Source organism: Ambystoma mexicanum, chromosome 2q, assembly GCF_040938575.1.
Source record: "Ambystoma mexicanum isolate Mex_15411 chromosome 2q, UKY_AmexF1_1, whole genome shotgun sequence".
In the NCBI taxonomy this organism is placed as follows: Eukaryota; Metazoa; Chordata; class Amphibia; order Caudata; family Ambystomatidae; genus Ambystoma; species Ambystoma mexicanum.
In genome coordinates, this window is record NC_090924.1 from 428,417,015 (window position 1) to 428,441,555 (window position 24,541).

At 47.9% G+C, this 24,541-nt stretch overlaps 1 protein-coding gene across 4 annotated transcripts in view; it reads left to right on the top strand.

Annotated features, from left to right (window-relative positions):
• LOC138569469 (uncharacterized) overlaps positions 1–24,541 on the top strand; it is a 442,006-nt gene that overhangs the window by 110,012 nt on the left and 307,453 nt on the right. For all 4 annotated transcript variants that reach the window (XM_069647461.1, XM_069647462.1, XM_069647459.1 and 1 more), the window contains one exon: positions 3,128–3,387. In XM_069647461.1, coding sequence (XP_069503562.1) covers positions 3,128–3,387 — 260 coding nt within the window. The remainder of the gene's footprint in view (positions 1–3,127; positions 3,388–24,541) is intronic.

Consider the following 24,541-nt stretch of genomic DNA (forward strand, 5'->3'; position numbering starts at 1 on the left):
CAGTTCCTGGGGGTGGACCAGTGTGGGAGGATCACCTGGTTGAGGGGTCTTCAGGAGTTGGGAGTGAGACACGGAATGATGAGACACAGTATCCCTCTCTTCCCTGTAACACCTTTGCCCCATCCTACCAGGTAGGATATGTGGGAACCTTACTCCCACCCTCTTCCCCTTCTCCAACACTTTCACACGGACAGCCCGCTCTGGGACAAAAACAGACTCACACCCAAGCAGTGTACCTGACACGTCCTGCTACTATGGTCAGGGGAAGTCCGGCAATTACTGACAATCACTCACACCTGACTTCTTTTAAACTTCCCCACACGGATAAAAGGTGAAACACGAGAGCACACTCTGAGCGAGGCAAAGCACACGAAGGAACAGCAGTTTCGAGCCTGCAGCTGAACGAGGGGAGAAAGACGTCAAACCGAGAAGGGTTTGTAAAAAGGGAAATACCAAGACGCTATGACTTTCAAGAAACCTTCAAGGCAGAAAGCGTAAGGCCAGGAAACAAGATTGAATAATCCTGCATTGTGTGTCGAAGATACCAAGGGCCCTCCCGCGTAACTAACCAAGGCGGGGAGGAACAGCAGCAGCCGCTGTGGTATCTTCCTTGGCTCCAAGAACAAAGACACGCCAGAAAGATCAACACAGCCGGTAAGTTGGGGAGACCGATGCAATGCTGGTCTGTGTTGAAGTCAAGGTTGCGTAGCGGCAACATTGTATAAAGAGCTCTGGAACGAACATTGTTGAACGCGTGAGATGAAAGATGTGAGTAAAGCTAAACTACTGATGAATGTTTGAACTTAAGAAGGCAAGATACGATACTGTTGACAGAGTGGTCTGGCACTGTGAATGTGCTCAATCGAAGGTCTCTGTAAGGTATCCCACGAAAAGAAATGAAGTAGAAGATTGATGAAAGCAATTGCGGGAAGTGAATTGAAGTGGTCTGCGACGGTTTAAGCAAAACCCATTGTACATTCGAAAGTCTTAGATTTTGGTAAAAAGGGGATCCGAGCCCGAACGAGGGAGGTCCATGGTCCGAACCCGAATGAGGGAGACCAAATGAAAACATTGAGCTATCAAGAGGATCCAAGCCCAAACGAGGGAGACCAAGTGTGAACATTGTGATAAAAGGAAGTCTCAGCCTGAAGAGGGAGACCCACAATGAACATTAAAAGCGAGAACTTGTGCATGTAAAAATCTTGATAGGAATGGAACTTTGAGACTTTGGGCCTCATTACACGGTAGGCGGTAAGGGTTTACCGGTACCAGTATTTTACTGGTACCGGTAAATCCTTACCGCCTTACTACTAGGTCCCTTTGCGGTTTGGGGAATTTAACGCCTGCTTTTTGCAGGCGTTAAAAATCCAACCCGCAAAGGGACCAGGGAGCTAATTACGGTACCGCAATTTGCGGTACCGTAATTAGCGCCTTCCCCATTCCCATTATGCCCTATGGGGCAAAAATGGGAATGGGGAAGGGCAATGGAGGAAGGAGGAATTACCGCCTTCCCAACCTTGGAATAGAGCGGTAATTCCCCTTTCCTCCAAGGCGGTACCGGTAAATTACCGGCATGAACCATGGCGCTTGTAGCGCCATGGTTTACCGCCTACCGTGTAATGAGGCCCTTTGTTTGTTACGACAGACCCTCTGCAGTAAGAGGCTGTTATTGGAAAAGAGGCATTTGCAGAAGGCCCTGATGTGTGTGCTTTGAACTGTATCCTCGTGGCCAAGAAGCCAGAGTATGTGTGAAGCTCGAACGTGCCGCCTTGCCCTGTGCTGAAAATGTGGGGAAGGGAAGCCAACTGCTCAACCGTCCTGACATATTATTTCCTGAACACCTTTTTTGCATATCGCATTGTCCCACACCCTTTTGTATTTAGAAGTAAGGATTAGCAATAGGTTTATTAGTATAGGCCCTTTTATTTGACAGAGACTTGACTAGGACAGCGTTATTATTATTTGATGGACATAGCATGCTCACATTCTTAGAGTTAGATTTAGATAGGCATTCAACCAACCCATTTGAAGTTAAATAAACACCCTTGAACTGTGATCAGTTGTGTCTGTCTTCACTGTTTGATACCATGACTTCCTTACACACTCCAATCAGTTACTAAATTGTCCCCTTTTGTCTCGTTGAAAGGATGCAAGCCGGGGACAAAATTGTGTCCGGGATGGATGGGGCTGGCGTACACTGTGATTGTGGATTGAGAAGAGGTGATGCGGATGGTGGAAGAGGCACAGTGCCAATATTAAGGTGTGTTTGATGAAAATATCAAGGTTAAGGAACGTGAATGGCTGGTTGGTGTTTGGGTTTTGATCAAGAATCCCAGGTATGGTCTCAAATGCGTAGAGAGCAAATTCTTGGGCCCTAAAAGGATTGCAGCAGTGAGGAACAATGTTGTGGTGGTGGTGGATGGAGGAGATGTAGGCAGCCCTGATGTGAGGAGGGGTCGGTTCCACCCAGGGACTGTGACAATGGAGTTGTCGTCAGTGAGGGTGAAAGTTTTGTACGAAGGTCGGATGAGGGAATGTCTGTTGAGTGTCGTGTGAGTGGGAGAGCAAAAATGTTTCCCACCAAGCTTAAGGATTTTGTGTGTGATCAATAATACTTTATTCGTTGGATGCGTGATTTAGTCAACATCACTTTATTCATTTGGCTGTTTGTATTCATATTTTCTGCATTCTGTTGTTACTTCCCAATCTCTTTTCTTTTCCTTTCCCTAATTTGTTTCTGTTTTTTTGTGAAGGGGAAGATGTGTTACGTCTTACTGGTGTTTGTGTTCCAGAACACATCTGTGTTCTGGAACACATGGTTCGTTAAGCAGAGAGCTTGTTTACTGATGGTTGAGGTACTCGCTACTCTCTGTGCTCTCTCTTACAATAAACGACTTGCTGGTTCTTCCGCTTGACTCACAGCGTTATCTTTGCCTCCCCACACACACCTTTCTGGAGTAGACCTGTTAACCAATTTCCTTGGGTGTTATACTGGTTCTGAACACAAGCATAGTTTACACATATGTATGTCTTCCTGTACATAAAACTGCACTGAACCATTAAAACAGCATCTTGGGCTGGCCTTAACACTAGCATTCTTTTTTCTTTCTTTTTTGTGTTAAAACAGGCTCCTCCAAAAGTGCTTGCTTCCCCTTCCTCGTGGAGGGTCAACAAGTGGGGTCCGTTCCGGTCTCTGTGGCGAAGGAGCTCTCTGCGTACCCAGAGGTCTTTACCGTTTACCAGAATGCCGACACATTTCCCTCGCATCAGGTGGAGCTGAACACAAAGCTGTTAGCCTATGAGCAGCGCTCAGCTGCTGTCCATCAAGTGTTGGAGGAGCTCAGGGGAAAGAACCTTTTCCAGTGCCTGAATGAGTGGAGAGATGAGGTGAGATGGGATAAAGGTTTTCAAGAGGGTGTATTCAGGAGTACAATGGCAGTTGGCAGTTAGTTCTGCAATGTAACCCTCAACTAACATGCCCAGATGTTTAGTGTGTCCAGTCTGCAATTTAAAGTTCTGTTCATTTTATTTTCAAAGGACGTAATACACTATCACACAGGAATTAAAGTGGCAACGCAAGTAGTACAATATGAACAATACAGGCAGATCACAGTTATAAAGGAACAATTGGTGAACGGTGGAAGATTCAAACCATAACAAACGAGCTGAGTTGTTCAGGATTTTGGTGGGACTGGGCAATGTTTGCAAACTATTACCCAAAACAAGCCCAGTAGGTCTTTGGTTGAGTGGCCACGTGTACCCCTTCCTGTAGGATTTCTTCTTGTTCATTGCTTAATAGCATAGTGCGCCATTGTTATTCTGCTGAGCCTGTCTACTGACAAATCTCAGTAGTTGCCTTCTGGTTTGGCACCATGGCAGTCGCAAGGTGACACGTGCATTCCTGCCAGCAACTGTTGCGACCAGAATCCCAGCAACCAGGATCGGCTTTTAACCATGTGTATTCCTGCATCTAAATTAAATTATATAATTGAGGGTCCAGGGATTTGGTGGCAGATAACCAATCTAAATATAAGCCATGACAATTGGGGTTTGAAACCCTCTTCACTCACGCCAGGTACTAAATTTAGAATGAGAGCACGTTCTCTCTAATAAATAGTAGGAAGTCGTTGGTTTCATGGGTGCAATATGTGTTTTATTTGTGTAGCCGACTCGTGTTTCGACCCTCAGGGGTCATTTTCAAGGCTGAACAGTACAAGTAAAAACAATCAGTGAGTGAGTGACCCAATAGTGAATTGTGCCCTGTGATGGTTGAGTTTCAATGGATATGCCCATTGCAGTGTGCTCATGGTTATCAATTGAAGTGCATCAATGACATTTGTGATGTCATCTTTTATGTCCTGGGTGTTAGTCTTAGCAGTGCACGGTGGTGGCGCGAGTTATGGTTGCTTAGCTTACCATAACTGGCGAATTTCAAGGGTTTTTCGGTTTTACTTGGAACCATAACGTCCCTTTGACAACGTTTTTTCACAGAATTTCATAGGTTTTTAGTAGCGCAACTTAACCATAACGTCCCTTTAACAAAGTTTTTTCACTGAATTTCATAGGTTTTTAGTAGCGCAACTTAACCATAACGTCCCTTTAACAAAGTTTTTTCATTGAATTTCATAGGTTTTTATTAGTGTAACTTAACCATAACGTCCCTGTAACATTTTTTTTTTACTAAATTTTAAAGGTTTTTATTAGTACAACGTCACCATAACATCCTTTTCAATAGATGAAGACCACTAATATCTTATGTCCTCAAAGTGGGAACGCCGGGTGGTAAAAAAAAAAAACATTTTCCTTCCTACACCGGGACGTCCCGGTGTAGGAATGAAAATCTTTTACCAAGATGGCCACCATGGAAAGGGAAGGCGGGGTGTATAAAGAACACAACAGGGCATGAGCGTGGGGTAGGGGGGAACAGGGGAGACACATGGGCATGAGCGGGGGTGAGAGGGAACAGAGTACAAACTGGGCATGAGCAGCGGGTGGGGGGAAAGGAAGGAAACACGGGGCATGAGCGATGGTGGGGGGAACACGAGAGAGACACGGGGCATGAGCAGCGGGTGGGGAGGAACATGAGGAAGACACGGGGTATGAGCGGGGGGTGGGGAGGAACACGAGGGAGACACAGGGCATGAGCGGGGGGGTACAGGGCACACACGGGACATGAGCAGGGTGGGGGGGAAGGAGAGAGACAAGGGGCATGAGCGGGGGGTGGGGGAACACGAGGGAGATACAGGGCATGAGCGGGGTGGTGGGGGGTAACACGAGGGAAACACGGGGCATGAGCGGGGTGTGGGGGGAACACGAGGGAGACACAGGGCATGAGCAGGGGGTGGGGGGCAAAAGGAGACAGACACGGAGCATGGGCGGGGGGTGGGGCCAACAGGAGAGAGACACGGGGCATGAGTGGGGGGTGGGGAGAACAGGAGACAGACATGGGGCATGAGCGGGGGTGTGGGGAGAACAGGAGACAGACACGGGGCATGAGCAGGGGATGGGGGAACAGGAGACAGATACGGGCATGAGCGGGGGGGTGGGGGGCAACAGGAGAGAGACACGGGGCATGAGCGCGGAGTGGGGGGTACAGGAGACAGACACGGGGCATGGGTGGGGGGAACAGGAGACAGACACGGGGCATGAGCGGGGGGTGAGGGGAACAGAAGACAGACACGGGGCATGAGCGGGGGAGTGGGGGGCAACAGGAGAGAGACACAGGGCATGAGCGGGGGTGTGTGGGGGTACAGGAGACAGACACGGGGCATGAGCGGGGGGTGGGGGGCTACAGGAGACAGACACGGGGCATGAGCGGGGGGTGAGGGGAACAGAAGACAGACACGGGGCATGAGCAGGGGGTGGGGGGCAACAGGGGAGAGACACAGGGCATGAGCGGGGGTGTGTGGGGTACAGGAGACAGACACGGGGCATGAGCGGGGGTGGGGGGCTACAGGAGAGAGACACGGGACATGAGCGGGTGGGGGGAACAGGAAATAGACACGGGACATGAGCAGGTGGGGGCAGCAGGAGACAGACACGGGGCATGAGCGGGGGGTGGGGGGAACAGGAGACAGACACGGGGCATGAGCAGGGGGTGGGGGGTACAGGAGACAGACACGGGGCATGAGTGGGGGGTGGGGGGGAACAGGAGACAGACACGGAGCATGAGCGGGGTGGGGAGAACAGGAGACAGACACGGGGCATGAGCGGGGGATGGGGGCAACAGGAGACAGACACGGGGCATGAGCGGGGGGCAACAGGAGAGACACGGGGCATGAGCGGGGGGTGGGGGCAACAGGAGAGACACGGGGCATGAGCGGGTGGTGGGGGGAACAGGAGACAGACACGGGGCATGAGCGGGGGGTGGGGAGAACAGACACGGGGCATGAGCGGGGGGTGGGAAGAACGGACACGGGGCATGAGAGGGGGCATGGGAGGCAACAGGAGACAGACACGGGGCATGAGCAGGGGGTGGGAGGAACAGGAGACAGACATGGGGCATGAGCAGTGGTGGGGGAACACGAGAGAGACAAGGGGCATGAGCAGCGGGTGGGGAGGAACACGAGGGAGAAGGGGTATGAGCGGGGGTTGGGGAGGAACACGAGGGAGACATGGGGCATGAGCGGGGGGTACAGGGCACACACGGGACATGAGCGGTGGTGGGGGGGAAAGGCGAGAGACAAGGGGCATGAGCGGGGGGTGGGGGGAACACGAGGGAGACACGGGGCATGAGCGAGGGGGTGGGGGGTAACACGAGGGAAACACGGGGCATGAGCGGGGGTGGGGGAACACGAGGGAGACACAGGGCATGAGCGGGGGTGGGGGGCAACAGGAGACAGACACGGGGCATGAGCAGGGGCTGGGGCCAACAGGAGAGAGACACGGGGCATGAGCGGGGGTGGGGAGACCAGGAGACAGACATGGGGCATGAGCGGGGGGGTGGGGAGAACAGGAGACAGACATGGGGCATGAGCGGGGGATGGGGGGAACAGGAGAAAGATACAGGGCATGAGTGGGGGTAGGGAGAACAGGAGACAGACATGGGGCATGAGCGGGGGGGTGGGGAGAACAGGAGACAGACACGGGGCATGAGCGGGGGATGGGGGGAACAGGAGAAAGATACGGGGCATGAGTGGGGGTAGGGAGAACAGGAGACAGACACGGGGCATGGGTGGGGGCAACAGGAGACCGACACGGGGCATGAGCAGGGGGTGGGGGATCAGGAGACAGACACGGGGCATGAGCGGGGGGTGGGGGGAACAGAAGACAGACACGGGGCATGAGTAGGGGACTGGGGGGCAACAGGAGAGAGAGCGGGAGATTGGGGGGCAACAGGAGAGAGACACAGGGCATGAGCGGGGGGTGGGGGGTACAGGAGACAGACACGGGGCATGAGCAGGGGGTGGGGGACAACAGGAGACAGACACGGGGCATGAGCGGGGGGTGGGGGGCAACAGGAGAGAGACACAGGACATGAGCGGGTGGGGGGAACAGGAGACAGACACGGTGCATGAGCGGAGGGGCAACAGGAGACAGACACGGGGCATGAGCGGGTGGGGGGAACAGGAGACAGACACGGGGCATGAGCGGGGGGGTGGGGGGCAACAGGAGATAGACACGGGGCATGAGCGGGGGGTGGGGGGAATAGGACACAGACACGGGGCATGAGCGGGGGGTGGGGGGAACACGACACAGACACGGGCATGAGCGGGGGTGGGGAGAACAGGAGACAGACACGGGGCATGAGCGGGGGGTGTGGGGGGCAACAGGAGACAGACACGGCACATGAGGGGAACAGGAGACAGATACGGGGCATGAGCGAGCGGGGGGTGGGGAGAACAAGAGACAGACACGGGGCATGAGCGGGGGATGGGGGAACAGGAGAAAGATACGGGGCATGAGTGGGGGTAGGGAGAACAGGAGACAGACATGGGGCATGAGCGGGGGGGTGGGGAGAACAGGAGACAGACACGGGGCATGAGCGGGGGATGGGGGGAACAGGAGAAAGATACGGGGCATGAGTGGGGGTAGGGAGAACAGGAGACAGACACGGGGCATGGGTGGGGGCAACAGGAGACCGACACGGGGCATGAGCAGGGGGTGGGGGATCAGGAGACAGACACGGGGCATGAGCGGGGGGTGGGGGGAACAGAAGACAGACACGGGGCATGAGCAGGGGACTGGGGGGCTACAGGAGAGAGAGCGGGAGATTGGGGGGCAACAGGAGAGAGACACAGGGCATGAGCGGGGGGTGGGGGGTACAGGAGACAGACACGGGGCATGAGCAGGGGGTGGGGGACAACAGGAGACAGACACGGGGCATGAGCGGGGGGTGGGGGGCAACAGGAGAGAGACACAGGACATGAGCGGGTGGGGGGAACAGGAGACAGACACGGGGCATGAGCGGAGGGGCAACAGGAGACAGACACGGGGCATGAGCGGGTGGGGGGAACAGGAGACAGACACGGGGCATGAGCGGGGGGGTGGGGGGCAACAGGAGATAGACACGGGGCATGAGCGGGGGGTGGGGGGAATAGGACACAGACACGGGGCATGAGCGGGGGGTGGGGGGAACACGACACAGACACGGGCATGAGCGGGGGGTGGGGAGAACAGGAGACAGACACGGGGCATGAGCGGGGGGTGTGGGGGGCAACAGTAGACAGACACGGCACATGAGGGGAACAGGAGACAGATACGGGGCATGAGCGAGCGGGGGGTGGGGAGAACAGGAGACAGACACGGGGCATGAGCGGGGGGAACATAAAACAGACACGGGGCATGAGCGGGGGTGGGGGGAAGGGGAGAGAGACACACAGGGCATGAGTGGGGGTGGGGGGAGGGAGAGAGACACACGGGGCATGAGCGGGGGGTGGGCGGGTGGATTCGAGACACACACGGGGCATGAGCGGGTGGTGGGCGGGAGGGAGAGAGACACACGGGGCATGAGCGGGGGTGGGCGGGAGGGAGAGAGACACACGGGGCATGAGCGGGGAGTGGGCTGGAGGGAGAGACACACACGGGGCATGAGCGGGGGTGGGGGGGAGGGAGAGAGACACACGGGGCATGAGCGGGGGGTCGGGGGAAGGGGAGAGACACACACGGGGCATGAGCGGGGGTGGGGGGAGGGAGAGAGATACACGGGGCATGAGCAGGGGTGGGAGAGACACACGGGGGGTGGGAGAGACACATGGGGCATGAGCAGGGGGGAGAGACACACGGGACATGAGCGACGGGCGGGCGGGAGGGGGAAAGACACGGGGCAAGAGCGGGGGTATGCGGGAGGGGGAAAGACACGGGGCAAGAGCGGGGGTGGGCGGGAGGGGGCAAGAGACACTGGGCAAGAGCGGGGGTGGGCAGGAGGGGGAAAGAGACACGGGGCAAGAGCAGGGGTGGGCGGGAGGGGGAAGAGACACAGGGCAAGAGCGGGGGCGGGCGGGAGGGGGAAAGACACGGGGCAAGAGCGGGGGTGGGGGGAGGTAGACAGACACACGGGGCAAGAGCGGGGGTGGGGAGTAGGGAGAGAGACACACGGGGCATGAGCGGGGGTGGGGGGGAGGGAGAGAGACACACGGGGCATGAGCGGGGGTGGGGGGGAGGGAGAGAGACACACGGGGCATGAGCGGGGGTTCGGGGGAAGGGGAGAGACACACACGGGGCATGAGCGGGGGTGGGGGGAGGGAGAGAGATACACGGGGCATGAGCAGGGGTGGGAGAGACACACGGGGGGTGGGAGAGACACATGGGGCATGAGCAGGGGGGAGAGACACACGGGACATGAGCGACGGGCGGGAGGGGGAAAGACACGGGGCAAGAGCGGGGTATGCGGGAGGGGGAAAGACACAGGGCAAGAGCGGGGGTGGGCGGGAGGGGGCAAGAGACACGGGGCAAGAGCGGGGGTGGGCAGGAGGGGGAAAGAGACACGGGGCAAGAGCAGGGGTGGGCGGGAGGGGGAAGAGACACAGGGCAAGAGCGGGGGCGGGCGGGAGGGGGAAAGACACGGGGCAAGAGCGGGGGTGGGAGGAGGTAGACAGACACACGGGGCAAGAGCGGGGGTGGGGAGTAGGGAGAGAGACACACGAGGCATGAGCGGGGGTGGGTGGAAGGGGAGAGAGACACGGGGCATGAGCGGGGGTGGAGTGGAGAGAGAGACACAAGGGGCATGAGGGAGGTGGGGGAAGGGGAGACAGACACACGGGGCATGAGCGGGGGGTGGGTAGGAGGGAGAGAGACACATGGGACATGAGCGGGGGGTGGGCGGCGATTGGGGAGAGACACACGGACATGAGCGGGGGTGGGTGGCGGATGGGGAGAGACACACGGACATGAGCGGGGGTGGGAGAGACACACGGGGGGTGGGAGAGACACACGGGGCATGAGCGGGGGGTGGCCGGGTGGGAGAGACGAGCGGGGCATGAGCAGGGGTGGGCGGGAGGGAGAAAGACACACGGACATGAGCGGGAGGTGGGCGGGAGGGAGAAAGACACACGGACATGAGCGAGGGGTGGAAGGAGCAGGAGACAGACACTGGCATGAGCGGGGGTGGGGGACTTACTGTGCAGGTGGGATACAAAGCCTCTCATGCGAGGAACAAAGATGGCAGGCGTCTCTGAAGCCAGACGCACTGCACGCTTTCACGCATCCAATGAGAGAGCACGTCAGATGTCCGCGGACATCACGCAAGCTGCTTGCCCAATCACCGTCCTGTCTGCGGAGCGAACAGGAAAGTGTGTCTGCGAAGCGAACACAGATATCACTATTTTTTTTCACTTACATTTTTGTCATTTTTAAAAAAACTACTGGACGGATTTACACCAAATAAAGCAAAGCACGCTTTCGGGACCAAGCTGCCGCTCCTGCCGCAAATTTGGTGTAAATCCGTCCAGCGGTTTGGGCTGTAGGCGGGAGCAAGGTTTTTTCCCATTCAGTCTATGGGGAAAAAAAAAGTTTTAGGACCCCCCGTATAACTTTGCCTCCCTGGACGAATCCTCACCAAACTTTGCAAAGAAATTCAGAGTGACCCAAATACTTTTTTTGCAAAGTTTGGTGAAGATTCGTCCAGGGAGAGCGAAGTTATAAGCCGCCCAAAAAGTGCTCTTCCTATGGAAACAGCAACTTAACCATAACTACATGGCCACTACCGTGGACATGTAATATATATATATACAATATATATATTCAAAAAAGAAACCCTCTGTTTCTGGTCTACAATGAGACCAGGCAAAAAGCAGACAGAGTGCACTCCTTGGAACAGTCGAGGGCGTCTTTGTGACTCTCCACGTGAAGACAAACACACCAACTCTTCTCCAGACTGAAAAATGCTTTTAATGGATATCAGTCAACACGATAAGGAAAACAGCTAAAACGATGCGTTTCGTGGTGGCAGACCGCTTGATCACGTTGGCAGTGTAAACATTGTCAAGGTGACTAAAAAGGGCTCAGCAGTCTCTATCCCCCAGAACGTCGGATAGACTGTCCACATGAAAGGTTAAGTACCTCTATAAATCTAACCTGGCAGACATTTTAACACTTGCAACAAATAGCGTTTTTGTGAGATTAACAGATAAAACAAAAGTAAGTGAGAAGCACATACATTAACGTTAATAACCATGTGATCATGTGTTTTTTTATAATTCACATTGTCTTAAGCATTATCTGTAAAATGCCGTATTTTTTTCCCAATTGCATGTTAGTGCATAGTGCACAACATTATAAAATAATGTGTGCACATTTGCCTATTATCCCGCTATAGCCATCAATAATAGGCATATCTGCTAACACAATCATGTCACTACTCTTGTTGCCTGCAGTGTACACAAAATCAAAACACTGTGTTGTAATGTCCATAATTGATGACAATAACAAGTAATATATATATGAATGAGTAAATAATACATAATATGATGATACACAATATAAATTATAAATGGCCTTTATCTGGATATAAAGTACAAAGAGGCCCTGGCCATACCAATGTATAGAAATCCAGGGATTCTCATAGTCTTCAGTCAATACAATGCATGGTGCAGATACAGAATAGCATTTTGAAAAAGTCAAACCTTGCCGATATTCCATAAAGTGCATAGTGCAAGTGCAAACTTACTTTGTAAACATTCGACCTGTGCAAATATGCAAAGCAGCATCTGACTGGGATATGTATCCCTCGCAAGTCAATAAAGTTCATGGTGCCTGTAAACATCATATGTAAACATTAGACTTGTGCAAACCTGCAAGAATATAATGACTTTAGCTATTTTATTCCTGCACGAAGATCATCACAGACAGAGCCCCAAGAATAAAAATGAAATTGTGTAAATATTTCATCACATTTCTGAACTGCAAAAATATATTCAATCCTCTTAAAAATGCATCTTAATGTGTCAAAAAAATGAACAAAGAAGACACAGCGTTAAATTGTTATAAGTCTGACTCAAGCTTGTAAAAACCAAAAATAATGGATAAAGGGGAGAACAGCTAAAAAATAAAACCCTTTAAAATAATGACCTGAATACACTTCCTAGGAAACAAAAATAATGTGATGTACTTACAAAAGTAAACAGTATAACAAATTACTGTAAAAAAGGCTGAACTAAAAAAGCACCCAAAGAGCCTGTCACAGGATTAACATAAAATGTCTTATGTGAGATAATCTCTACACACCATCCTGAAATCCAGATGTCAAAATAACCTGTGACAAAACTAAAAGAGCACAGGCAATCCACCAAAACTAAGCAAACCTCAATGAACCAATATAAACTGAAACAGAACCCAAGAAAAGCAAAACTAATGGAAAGAAGAAATGAAGATAAAAAGTAAAAGATAATAAAGTATAAAAGGAGGGGATCAAAACTTATTCTCATAAGCAGAGAAAACAGACACCAATAGTCCAGACATGACTTATCATAAAATCAAATAAGGTTAATGTTAATTTGTACAGCCAAAGGCATAATAATGTGCAAGATTTCCAAGATAGGGATACATTTTGAACACATTGAAAGGCATGTAAAACACAGTATCTCAAAAAAAAATAAATAAAGGATCGAAGTCATCTAAATGGCTGAAATGGTCACATTCATATTCCAGTCCTCAAGTATTAAGTTCCTAAAAAAGTATAGAGTTCTTCATCTAAATTGTGACCTTTAGGTTTTTTAGTTTCAAGGTCCAAGATACATTTTGTTTTCAGTTGTCTAAGTGCCAATTCCCTGTTGCCGCCTCTTGGGTGTTTGGCTAAAGTATGGATGGCAAAAAAAGTAAAGCCATCCAACTTGCCATTATGAGTTTCCTTAAAATGCACAGCCATGGGATACGTTCGATCCACATTCTTAATAGCCCGTATATGCTGGAGCATACACAATTTGAATCTTCCTATGGTGCTCCCAACATACCACTTACCACAGGGACATGTGAGTACGTAAACCATGAACTCAGTATCACAAGTGATTCGTGATTTTATGGGAACGCGCTTGGCTAGAATAGGGTGTTCATAGTTGGAGAGAACTCTTGCATATTGACAGGCTTTACATTTCCTGCACTTAAAAAAGCCTGTAGTGGATGTGTTCAGCCAGGTTTGGTCAGTGGATGAAATAGGTTGACTCATGAAGCTGGAGACCAGATTATCTTTAAGGGCGATAGAGCGTCGAAATGTAATGTTCATCTTCTCTCCCAAAATATCCCCCAAATGTTCATCCAGCTGTAAAACATGCCAGTGTTTGCGCATGATCTGTCGTATATGCTGGGAGGTGTTGCCAAAAGTGAGAATAAGTCGGGTCTCACTATTACCTCTTTCTTGAAGTGGCAAAACTTTAGTTATTAAAAGTGAGGAGCGTTCTTGGTCTCTAGCTTTGTGGTAGGCACGCTCCAATATTTTTTGGGGGTACCCACGCTGTTTAAATTTCATAGCCATACGTGCACATTCAATATCAAATGTCTCCAACTTAGAACAGTTCCTTCTAATGCGAATACATTTGCCATAGGGTATGCTCCATTTAAGGGAGGTAGGGTGGTTGCTTTTGGCATTTAACGGTATATTCAACTCGTCGGTTTCCTATAAAGTTCTGTGACGAGTTCGTCCTGAGCCACTTTAACAAGAATACCCAGATAGACGATAGCAGTCTTGTTGTTGCTCTCCATGAATTGAAGATTTAATTCATTAATGTTCAGTTTTTTGACGAACTCTAGCCACTCCGTGCTGGTTCTGTCCCAAATGATGAATAAATCGTCTATATACCGAAGCCAGAGAATTATTTTGGCTGTATTTCAATTATTCTCTGGCCTCCACACAATAAACCTTTCCCACCACCCCATAAACAGATTAGCATTAGAAGGGGCAAATGCGGTCCCCATGGCTGTGCCTTGCAGCTGTACATAAAATTCTTTGTTGAACAGAAAACAATTGTTAGTCAGACAAAGGTGGGCCATATGTAACGCTCACCTGGTTCCCTCGGAGGCGCGGGTCTTGGCTGGGCGGTAAAACCGTCTTCAAAGTTAGGTGTAGGGTCCGTTTGGCTCCCTGGTTTGGTCCCCTTCTCACCGAAAGCTTGACTTGGAGGGTGAGATGTCTACAAGTGGAAAAGATCAGGGGGTGTTAGTAGCTGGAAGGTTAGATGAAGTCTCTACCCCCACACTCTCTCCTCCCGTGGTACTCGGTTGCTAACTGTGCTCACCTTAAATAGGTGAATGCCGGGCTCTCCATCCTGCGTCTTGTGCAGGGGCTCTGGGTCCAGTTACTTCACTGGTTTTGGGATCAGCCTCTTAATTGCAGAGGGTAAGTTGAGAGCGATGCCACCGTTAATTGCACGAGCGGATTTTGCATATATCAAGTCCTTAATGTCCTCTTTTAACGTCCCTTTCTTGCAGGGTTGGCTGAGAAGAAATGATGGCGAAAGAATGCCAAAGTTCGTGGAGGCACGTAAGTAGAAAGTCTGTGCAGGGCCTTTCAACGCACCTTAATGTCTCTCTTTGCCTTGCAGGTAGCAGAGTGCGGTGCGAGCTGACTTTGGAGCGTACGTCGCAAAGGTAAGCCGTTCAGAAACAAAACGTTACTAACCAATGTTCTTTTGTCGTTGCAGGGCTCGATGGCGGAGAAAGGGTGCGGCGAATACCTTAAACGCTCCGGTGGATCGGGTAAGTTGAAGCGCTGACCTTGAGTCTTCTAATCTGTGTTTTTGTTGTTGTGCAGATGCTGCTGAAGACTGAAGAATGGATCCCCATCAGGTAAATCCGGAGATTTCGCGTTCACAGGAGCTGGAATGGAAGATTCCCTGGAGCTGACACGGTGAGCGTCCTGCTGCTGATGCAGAATAACGCGAAGCACGTGGCACCAATCGGGTGTGGTTTAAATAGTGCACAGGAGTGCTTCGGCGTCTTCTTCCACAGCCTCGCCCAGGTAAAAAAAAGAGTTCCAGTTTCCAGAAGAGTTCCAGTCCTAGGGAGTGGTTCCAGCCCCACCCAGAAGAAAAGTAGTTCCTGCTAGAGGAGGATGAAGACTTCATCCTGTTGGTAAGGAAACAGCATGGTCTGCTGCAGGTAGGTCCACCCAAGCACTTCTGAATTTGCTATGAGCCTGGCGCTTCTTGTGCCGGGACCAGTCTCCACAATGAGCCTGGCACCACCGGTGCCAGGACAAGGCCCAAAAGGTCCCTAAAGGGACTTGCTGGCGTCTGCAATGAATGTTATGAGCCTGCCTCCAAGGGCGTTGGGCTTCTCCTGACTCCTTGGAAGCAGTGGTCATGACACCATATCTACTATCATTTGGCTGTGTGATAGAAAATTCATGGACCTAGTATGTAAAAAGTATTCACATGCTAGCAGGCCATCTTTGTGCTTAATGGAGGTATATAAGGACACCACATCTAGGGTGGTAAGTAAGTATGTAGGTTCCCAAGTGATGCCGTCAATTTTATTAAAAAAATCCTTGGTGTCTCTTAAGTAAGATGGAAGTGTGGTCACAAAGGACACCAGGGTCTCATCTACAAATTTAGAAGTATTTTCGTATAGTGCCCCACAGAGTGTGACAATTGGGCGACCCGGTGGCTTTTTCATACTCTTGTGCACTTTAGGCAGAAAGTAGATGGTGGGCATGACAGGGAACTTAGGGTGTAAATACTTGCACATGTCATCCTCGAGTAGTCCTTTCTCCTTATATATGTTAAGCAAATCAAAAAGTCTCATATTCATACCTGCGGTGGGATCTTCTTCCAATTTGGCGTAGCATGGCTCGTCATTAAGTTGTCTTACCGCCTCCTTAATGTCGTCCACATGATTCATTACTACAATGTTCGTCCCTTTGTCTGAAGGTTTAATGATACAATCTGGTAAAGTGCTGAGATGCTGTAGAATATTCTGTTCTTTGCGGGTCAAGTTACAGTATGAACTTCCTTTTGGCTTCCTGATTTGTTTCAGGTCATGGATCACTAGGTCCTGGAATGCTTCGACGTGTCCACCTGGATTGAACATAGGATTGCATTTTGATTTGCACCTAAATTGACTGGTGCCTGGCCAATCAGTATGTATATTCATGGCATTCCAATCGAGGTTGCTGATATCTTCCAATTCTGCACTGTCCGATCCCAGACTTATGAGATTGCCAAAGGTAACCATGTCTTCAATAGTAACAGCAGTATACCCGTCTGGTGTTTCCTGAACAGGTTACTTTGATGGATTCATAGCAAAAAACTTTTTTAGCCTGACTTTTCACAAATATCTGTCAAAATCTATGCATGTTTCTGCATAGTTGTAGTGGCTAGTCGGGCAAAAATTGAGGCCGAGTTTCAAGACTTTTACATGGTCATCGGTAAGAGGATATGTGGAGAGGTTAATGATGGACATATCCTGTTGCTCCATATTAGTTTCTACAAGGTTTTGGTTCCAGAGCGGGTCTTTCGTCCCGTCTTGTCTTTGTCTCCAGAATCTGAGCCTGTTGCCCCTCCTTGTTTTTTTCCTCCTCTTTGTCCCATAGTCTTTCCGCAGCCTCTGCCTCTGGGTTTTTTGTTGCTGTTTTGTACATCCATACCTAGCAACTGCATCTCTTCTAAAAAATTCAGTTTACGTGCAGGTTGATCACTTTCGCTTTCTGTAGTGTCTGCTTCAGAAGAGGAGCAGGCGGCTGGAAGTTCCGTGATTGGTATTTGTAAGCCAGTGGGTAGCTTAAGTCGCAGGGTATCAAAACGTTTTTGGCAAAGGTATATACCCTTCCCTTTTTATAATCATCCTTGTCGCGTATAAATTTGCGTTGTTTGCGCAACTTGATGTCATCTTCAAATGTTTTGTATTCTTTTTCCATACTGCATCTTAATAGCTTTACCCTCTTCACTGGGATCGATAGTTTTTAACTGATCTTCCACTTCCTGTATTTTTGCCAGAATCTTCTTTCTATCTATACCTGCGTATTTGATAAGAATCTTCAGGAAGTTCACGGAGCATAGGCCACTCGCCTTCCCCCATTCCTGCAACATATCTGGGTCCTGTTCATCAAAGGTAGGGGTGGTGTGGATGCGCAGGCCTCTAGGGACCCGACCAACATCAATATAATTTTGTAGTGAAAACTCCTCCCACCATTTAGAAATCTCCCGGCGTTGCAGTTTCTCCAATTCTCTTAACAATTTTACTTCAACGTTGGGCAATGTCTCAGTCTGTGGTCCCTTTGGCCTGCCCACACTGGTGGTTGCCTGTTGCTCACAAAATAGGGAAGCAGCTTGTTCCCTTCTGGCAGTTTCCTTATCCTTTTGTGACAGCATTATGATTATATATAAGCGTGGTCTGGCTGTGGTGTATGTCTTCCCTGGAAGACAGTATCCGTTCCAATTGCGGTAAAGCTAAAATATCATAGACATTTACAGCAGCCTTTAACGAAGTGCCCCCAAGTGGTGTAGCTTCAAAGTAAAAAACAGACAATGGGTGGAGTGGACAAGCGCCGCAGCCAAATGAAATCCTCACCCTCCGGTATGGAAATCCAATCCGACTAATCCGCAGCAAAACCCACCGCACACCAGGCTGTTATTTCACCACTCCACGTGGTCGGGCAGAACTTTGGAGCTGAATGTTCGGCGACTTCAAAGGAAAAAAGAAAAAAACGCCATGCTTCGCACTTTATGCTGGGCGGGTGCTAACTCCAACGCCGTTTCTTCCGCGGCATGTAAATATTCAAAAAAGAAACCCTCTGTTTCTCGTCTACAATGAGACCAGGCAAAAAGCAGACAGAGTGCACTCCTTGGAACAGTGGAGGACGTCTTTGTGACTCTCCACGTGAAGACAAACACACCAACTCTTCTCGAGACTGAAAAATGCTTTTAATGGATATCAGTCAACACGATAAGGAAAACAGCTAAAACAACGCGTTTCGCGGTGGCAGACCGCTTGATCACGTAGGCAGTGTAAACATTGTCAAGGTGACTAAAAAGGGCTCAGCAGTCTCTATCCCCCAGAACGTCGGATATACTGTCCACATGAAAGGTTAAGTACCTCTATAAATCTAACTTGGCAGACATTTTAACACTTGCAACAAATACTGTTTCTGTGAGATTAACAGATAAAACAAAAGTAAGTGAGAAGCACATACATTAACGTTAATAACCATGTGATCATGTGTTTTTTTTTATAATTCGCATTGTCTTAAGCATTATATGTAAAATGCTGGATTTTTTTCCCAATTGCATGTTAGGGCATAGTGCACACCATTATAAAAGAATGTGTGCACATTTGCCTATTATCCTGCTATAGCCATCAATAATAGGCATATCTGCTAACACAATCATGTCACTCCTCTTGTTCCATGTAGTGTACACAAAATCAAAAGGCTGTGTTGTATATATATGCACACACTGCTGTTATGTTGTGAAAAAAGGCCTTGTGTTAGACACCCTAACACCATACAGCTTTAAACACAAGCACTCAGCCCCACACAATAGTGCTAACATAAAACTTTTATTCAGTATTAAACAACATTTAAAATAATACAAGTCAGCATGGACTTAAAAACTTGTAGCAGGGCTCCATAGCCACTGTTCTGTGCCACGCGTACCGTCCCTACTCTGGGACATCTTCAGGCTAGTTTTGCAGTTAAAAGCTCTACAGCCATTTATCTAGCATTCAAACAGGAATTTGTAATGCAACTAGTCATGTTACTTTCTTAGTACCATATATTATGGTTACGCCGAGCTGCCATATTGTGCTAGTCATTATTGGCTGATTTCTCCTCAGTTATGTTCTAATAAATATTAGTTCAACATTTCACATTATTCGTTTGCATTTATTTTACATTCCTGTTTGTTGCCTTTATGATGTTCTAAAAATTCTGTTTGCAATGATACAATTTCATTTTTCATTATAAAATTATGAGTTCTATGCAGTCCATCCTGCATGGCAGCAGTTAGAAAACCGCTTCTTCTGAAGGCTTTTAAGGCCGCGGCAGCTACACCTCCTCCATAATGTGTCTCTAGTATTCCTAGAACACATTACGTGTAATTACCAAAGTGAATTTCTATGTGATTTTCTATCCTCAAACAAATATGATGCTGCCCAAGTGGGCTAAAACAGATTATTTCTCTCAATACAAATTGCTGATGCAGAGATGTCATAATTCCAGCAGCTAGTAAAAATAAGAAAAAATGCCAGTGCAGTCTCCCACAACCATGTTTTTTGTATAAAGTGCTAGTGCTAGATCATGGACCATGTAGTCTTCACTAAAACGCCCTAAAGCATTTTAAATCTTTAAGTTCTAACACATTTGTATCAATGCACTTGTGTCCTCTAAGCTTCGCACCAACTCAGTGAAGCCCGAGTGGGCAAAAGACAGACCCATTCACAATTTCACATACTAGTACAAAAATTACAGAAATCTAGCAGCTATATTATACAACTAAAATGTTAGTGCAACTTCTTACCACCATATTCTAAGTATAAAGTGCTAGTGCAGACGATATTGTATGACTTGATATTAGCTATGCTTGTTAGCAATCTAAAGTATTATTGCTGTCTCACTTATGCAAACTGGATATTGCCTTAATGGGCAGGGTGACATATCTAACAAGGCCTACGGTAACTTGCACAATTCCAAAATTTATAGTGATGGTGCAGATTATCAACGCCTTATAGTTCTAGCAGTTGTGTTATACAATCTACCATCATCTAGTGTCCAGTTTTAACATGTCAAATACACTCTTCCTGGTGATTCCACATCCCATTTACCCATTTACCTCCAGTATTGGAGGGTACCTACTCTCATTCTCCCAAAAGATGGACACCCATTTCTTTCCCTGTTTTGTGCCCGTTAGGTTTTTTTTGGTATTAAATGTGATAATAAGTCTAGATTCTAGGTTTTTTTCTGAGTTTACGTTCTCTGTTACCATCTCTTTTGTGTACCGGTACATGAGCTAGTGCAAAGAACCTCATTTGGGTAGCATCCTGCGAGTGTTGTTCTTCAAAATGCACCCCCAGCGGATATGCCAAATCCTTATTTAGGGTAGCCCTATAATGTTGCAATATTCGCAACTCAAATGGCAGATGGTCGATCCTATATACATAAGATTACAAGAACAAACTATGGCATATACCACAAACCTGGTTAGACAATTGATTCTATGTTTAATTTTCCAAATTCTATTCGATTTCTGTCCATAGTGTAACAAATTCTTAGGTTCTGCATACTTGCACATCTTGCAGCTATTGCATTTGAAGAACCCTTTGGATTGTTTTGATTTCCCAAGCCAATTGTCTGAAGTATTTCTGGGAGCTATCAGATCTTTAAGAGATTTGGCTTTCCCAAATGTTATCATTGGTTTTTCTCCAATAGCCTCACACATAATGTTATCAGTACATGGAATCGGCCAATGTTTTTGCAAAAAGTACCTAATCTCTTTGGCCTGATTACTAAATCTACTGATAAATCTGATAAATCGGATTGGTCCCATGTCTTGTGTCTTGGATGTTTTCACTTTTAGTAAATCCTTTCTTTGTCTAGATGCTGTTTGTGTATACGCCCGAATAATGTCATTTTTCTTGTAACTTCTTTCAAAAAAGTGAGCACCCATTATCTCTGCTTCATTCTGAAATTCCAGTTCCACTGAACAGTTAGGCTTTGCACGAATCATCTCCCCATACGGTATACTGGATTTATCTGGGTGGCGGCTTTTGCCATGTAGTATCACATTAGAAGCTGCAGGCTTTCTGTGTAGTTTGCTTTCCACTCTCCACTAACATAGAGCTCCAAGTCTAAAAAGACTGATTGTTGTTTACTGGTCACACATGTTAGTTTCAGATTCATGTTATTGGTGTTCAATCTTGCCACAAACTCTATAAGAGCTTCCTGGCTGCCATTCCATACCAAAAATAAATCATCAATGAATCTATACCAACAGATTACTTGGTTAACAAATGCATCATTCTGTTCCGACCAGGTTATGGTTTGCTTCCACCACCCCATATATAGGTTTGTGTAATTTGGGGCTATACAAGAGCCCATGGCTGTGCTATTTTTCTGTCTTAACAAACTGTCATAAAATAAGAAGACATCGGGCCTCATCACAGGTCACCCGGTATGGAAACAACGGTGGCGGTAAACCCGCCGCCACCGTTATTTCCATATCGGGTGATCACGAGTCCTGCAAGCGAGAGATGGCGTTCCCGCCAGGTTTGACCTGGCCGGTTTAACACCGTCCGCCTGCAGGCGGACGTGGAAACACTAGCACCATCACGAGATGGTGCCGGTGTTTCCATGGTCCCCATTCCCATTGAGTCTTACAGGACTCAATGGGAATGGGGATTTACCGATTTCCACCTCCGGAATTCCTGGGTCACCGGGGTTGTAATGCCCCGGTAATTCCGGGAATCACAGAGGCAGAATGGTAAAACGAGTCCTGCGGTAACCGAGCCGGAAAAACCGGCAGGTTACCGCCGGACTCGTGATGAGGCCCATTGTGTTCCAAGCAACATTTTAATAATGTCATAACCATTTCATTTTGTTGCTTGTAACTAACGGACATAGTATCCAGGAAAAATTGGCAAGCCTCTAAACCAAACTCATGTTGGATCGATGTATATAAAGACACTACATCCAATGATGCTAGCCAATAGGATGTTTCCCACTGTAGATTTTGTATTTTGGCCAGTAGATCTGTAGTGTCTCTTATATAGGAGTTAAGGTCTTTCACAAATGGCTGCAGGTGTATATCCAAATATTTAGAGATGCTTTCCAACAATGAGTTTCTAGAAGAAACTATGGGTCTCCCCAGTGGTTTCAGCAAGTCTTTATGTATTTTTGGTTTAAAGTACAAAATGGGCATTGTGGGAAAGTCATTCTTCAAGAATAACACTTCTTTCGGTTCCAATAAGTTCTTGTTTTTATAATGTCCTAATAGGGCATCAAGTTCTTGTTTGGTCTGTGACAGATATTCAATTTCTTTAATATCGTACTATGATTTGTCTTGCAATTGTCGGTCTGCTTCTTCCATGTATTTTCTCTTAGACCAAAGAACTACTGCCCTACCCCCCCCTTGTTTGCTTGTCTGATGACAATAGTTTCATCTGATTTTAGAGTTTCAACTGCAGCCTGTTGCAAAGGAGTGAGGTTTGACTTATTGGTCATAGATTTAGATGCCAAAGTTCCTAAATCTTTGAGTACACATTCCTCAAAGACTTCAATGTTGTTGCATGGAGTGGCCGGATTGAAGACTGATTTATTCTTTAATTCACTCTCAGTGGTAAGGTCTGTGATTCCATAATTATCTCGGATAAATTGATTATCCATCGTATTGGGGAGATACGCTGTTTGAGTTTCAGCTAATGTTGTTAGAGTATCAATCGCTACTAGGTATTTCACACTTAAAATACTAGGTGTGGGCATGAGCTCTGTCTGTGGAGTTTCTTGCACTTGTGTAGCAAAGAACTTTGTTAATTTGACTTTACACAAAAACTTGAAAAGATCTATCCTGGTCTCTGTGTAGTCGAAATTCATGGATGTGCAGAATGAACATCCTAATTCCAGGACTTCTTGTTCAGCTGTTGTTATTTCTCTTTCCGAGATGATAAATACTCTCGCTTTCAATTCTGTCCCTGTATTCCTCTTTCTATGGTTTTCTGACCTCTCCCAGAATGTGTGGCTCTGTTCGTTGTATTTCCATCTCCCACACTTCCTGCCTTTCCTTATTTTTTTGGTTTGGCTCCTCTTCCTCCTCATGGAGGTCGACCTCTGGGTTTTCTGTAATGTTTGTTCTCCAAGTGTAACAGTTTGAACGCCTCTAAAAAATGTAGTCTAACTGGTCTTAATTCAGAGTCGGAGGGTTCAATTTCTGAAGATGCGGATTCCATTAGAGTACTGGTATCATTTGTCAAGATTTTCGTATTGTTTTTAAGTTGCTCCCTATTGGGTTCATCATATTTTCGTGCAAACGTGTACATTCTCCCCTGTTGGTAGTCTTTTTTGTCCCTTAGGAACGTTTGTTGTTCAACCTGATTTCACCTTCAAATCTTTCTAGATTTCCTCCATTCGGGCTACCTTTCTTTCACATTTGTCTACTTCTTTAGAATTGAATAACGTTTTTTCAGATTTTACAATTTCCTCTAAGTTTTTCCCAGTCTTTTTTTTAGCAAACTTGATGAGAGATTGCATTTTGCCAAAGGAGCAACTATTTGTATGATTTGCCCATTCTTCAATTAAATCTAGATCCATATCTTCGTATGTGGGGATGGTAAAGATTCTCAGACCTCTGGGAATCTGTTTTTATTCCAAATACATCGTCAACGTCATGACTTCCCACCATTTACTGATTTCTTTTTTCTTGATCCTTTCTAGTTTATCCATTCTCTGCATTACTGTTAATGCCTCAGAACTCATGGTATCTTGAGTTATGGCACTCTCAATGTCCACCTTAAATAAGGCTTTTGCTGCCGCAAATCTTTTAGCCTCCATTTGTTCTGCGTTCTATTAGAACACTGGTTCTCGAAGTTTGCACTATACAATCAAATCCAAGAATCACTCCTGGTCTGTTTGCAACCCTTATTGCTGGTACTAATAAACCAGCTTTAAGGTGTGGGGGGTCCTTCAGTAGCCTATCGTCTGCTGTTTTCAAACCGGAAAGAGGCTTGGAAGGCGCTGACCACGTGACTCATGGGGCCACAACATGCAGTTCGTTTGGTCCTCCTACTGAAAGTAGTCTGACTTACTCCACTACCACGTTGGCTACAACTCACATACGTTCATAATTCACGCAGGAGGTGGCTACCACATATTCCATAATTGTACTTCAAACACTTTCTCTAGTGGTGCTCAACCTCTATTCAGCGGTTGCTCATGCAGGTTTAGAGAAAACCAATATTATGTACACACTGTTGTAATGTTGTGAAAAAATGCCTTGTGTTAGACACTCTAACACCATACAGCTTTAAACACAAGCACCCAGCCCCACACAATAGTGCAAACATTTTACTTTTATTCAGTATTAAACAACATTTAAAATAATACAAGTCAGCCTGGACTTACAAACTGGTAGCAGGGCTGCATAGCCATTATTCTGTGCCACGCGTTCCGTCCCTACTCAGGGACATT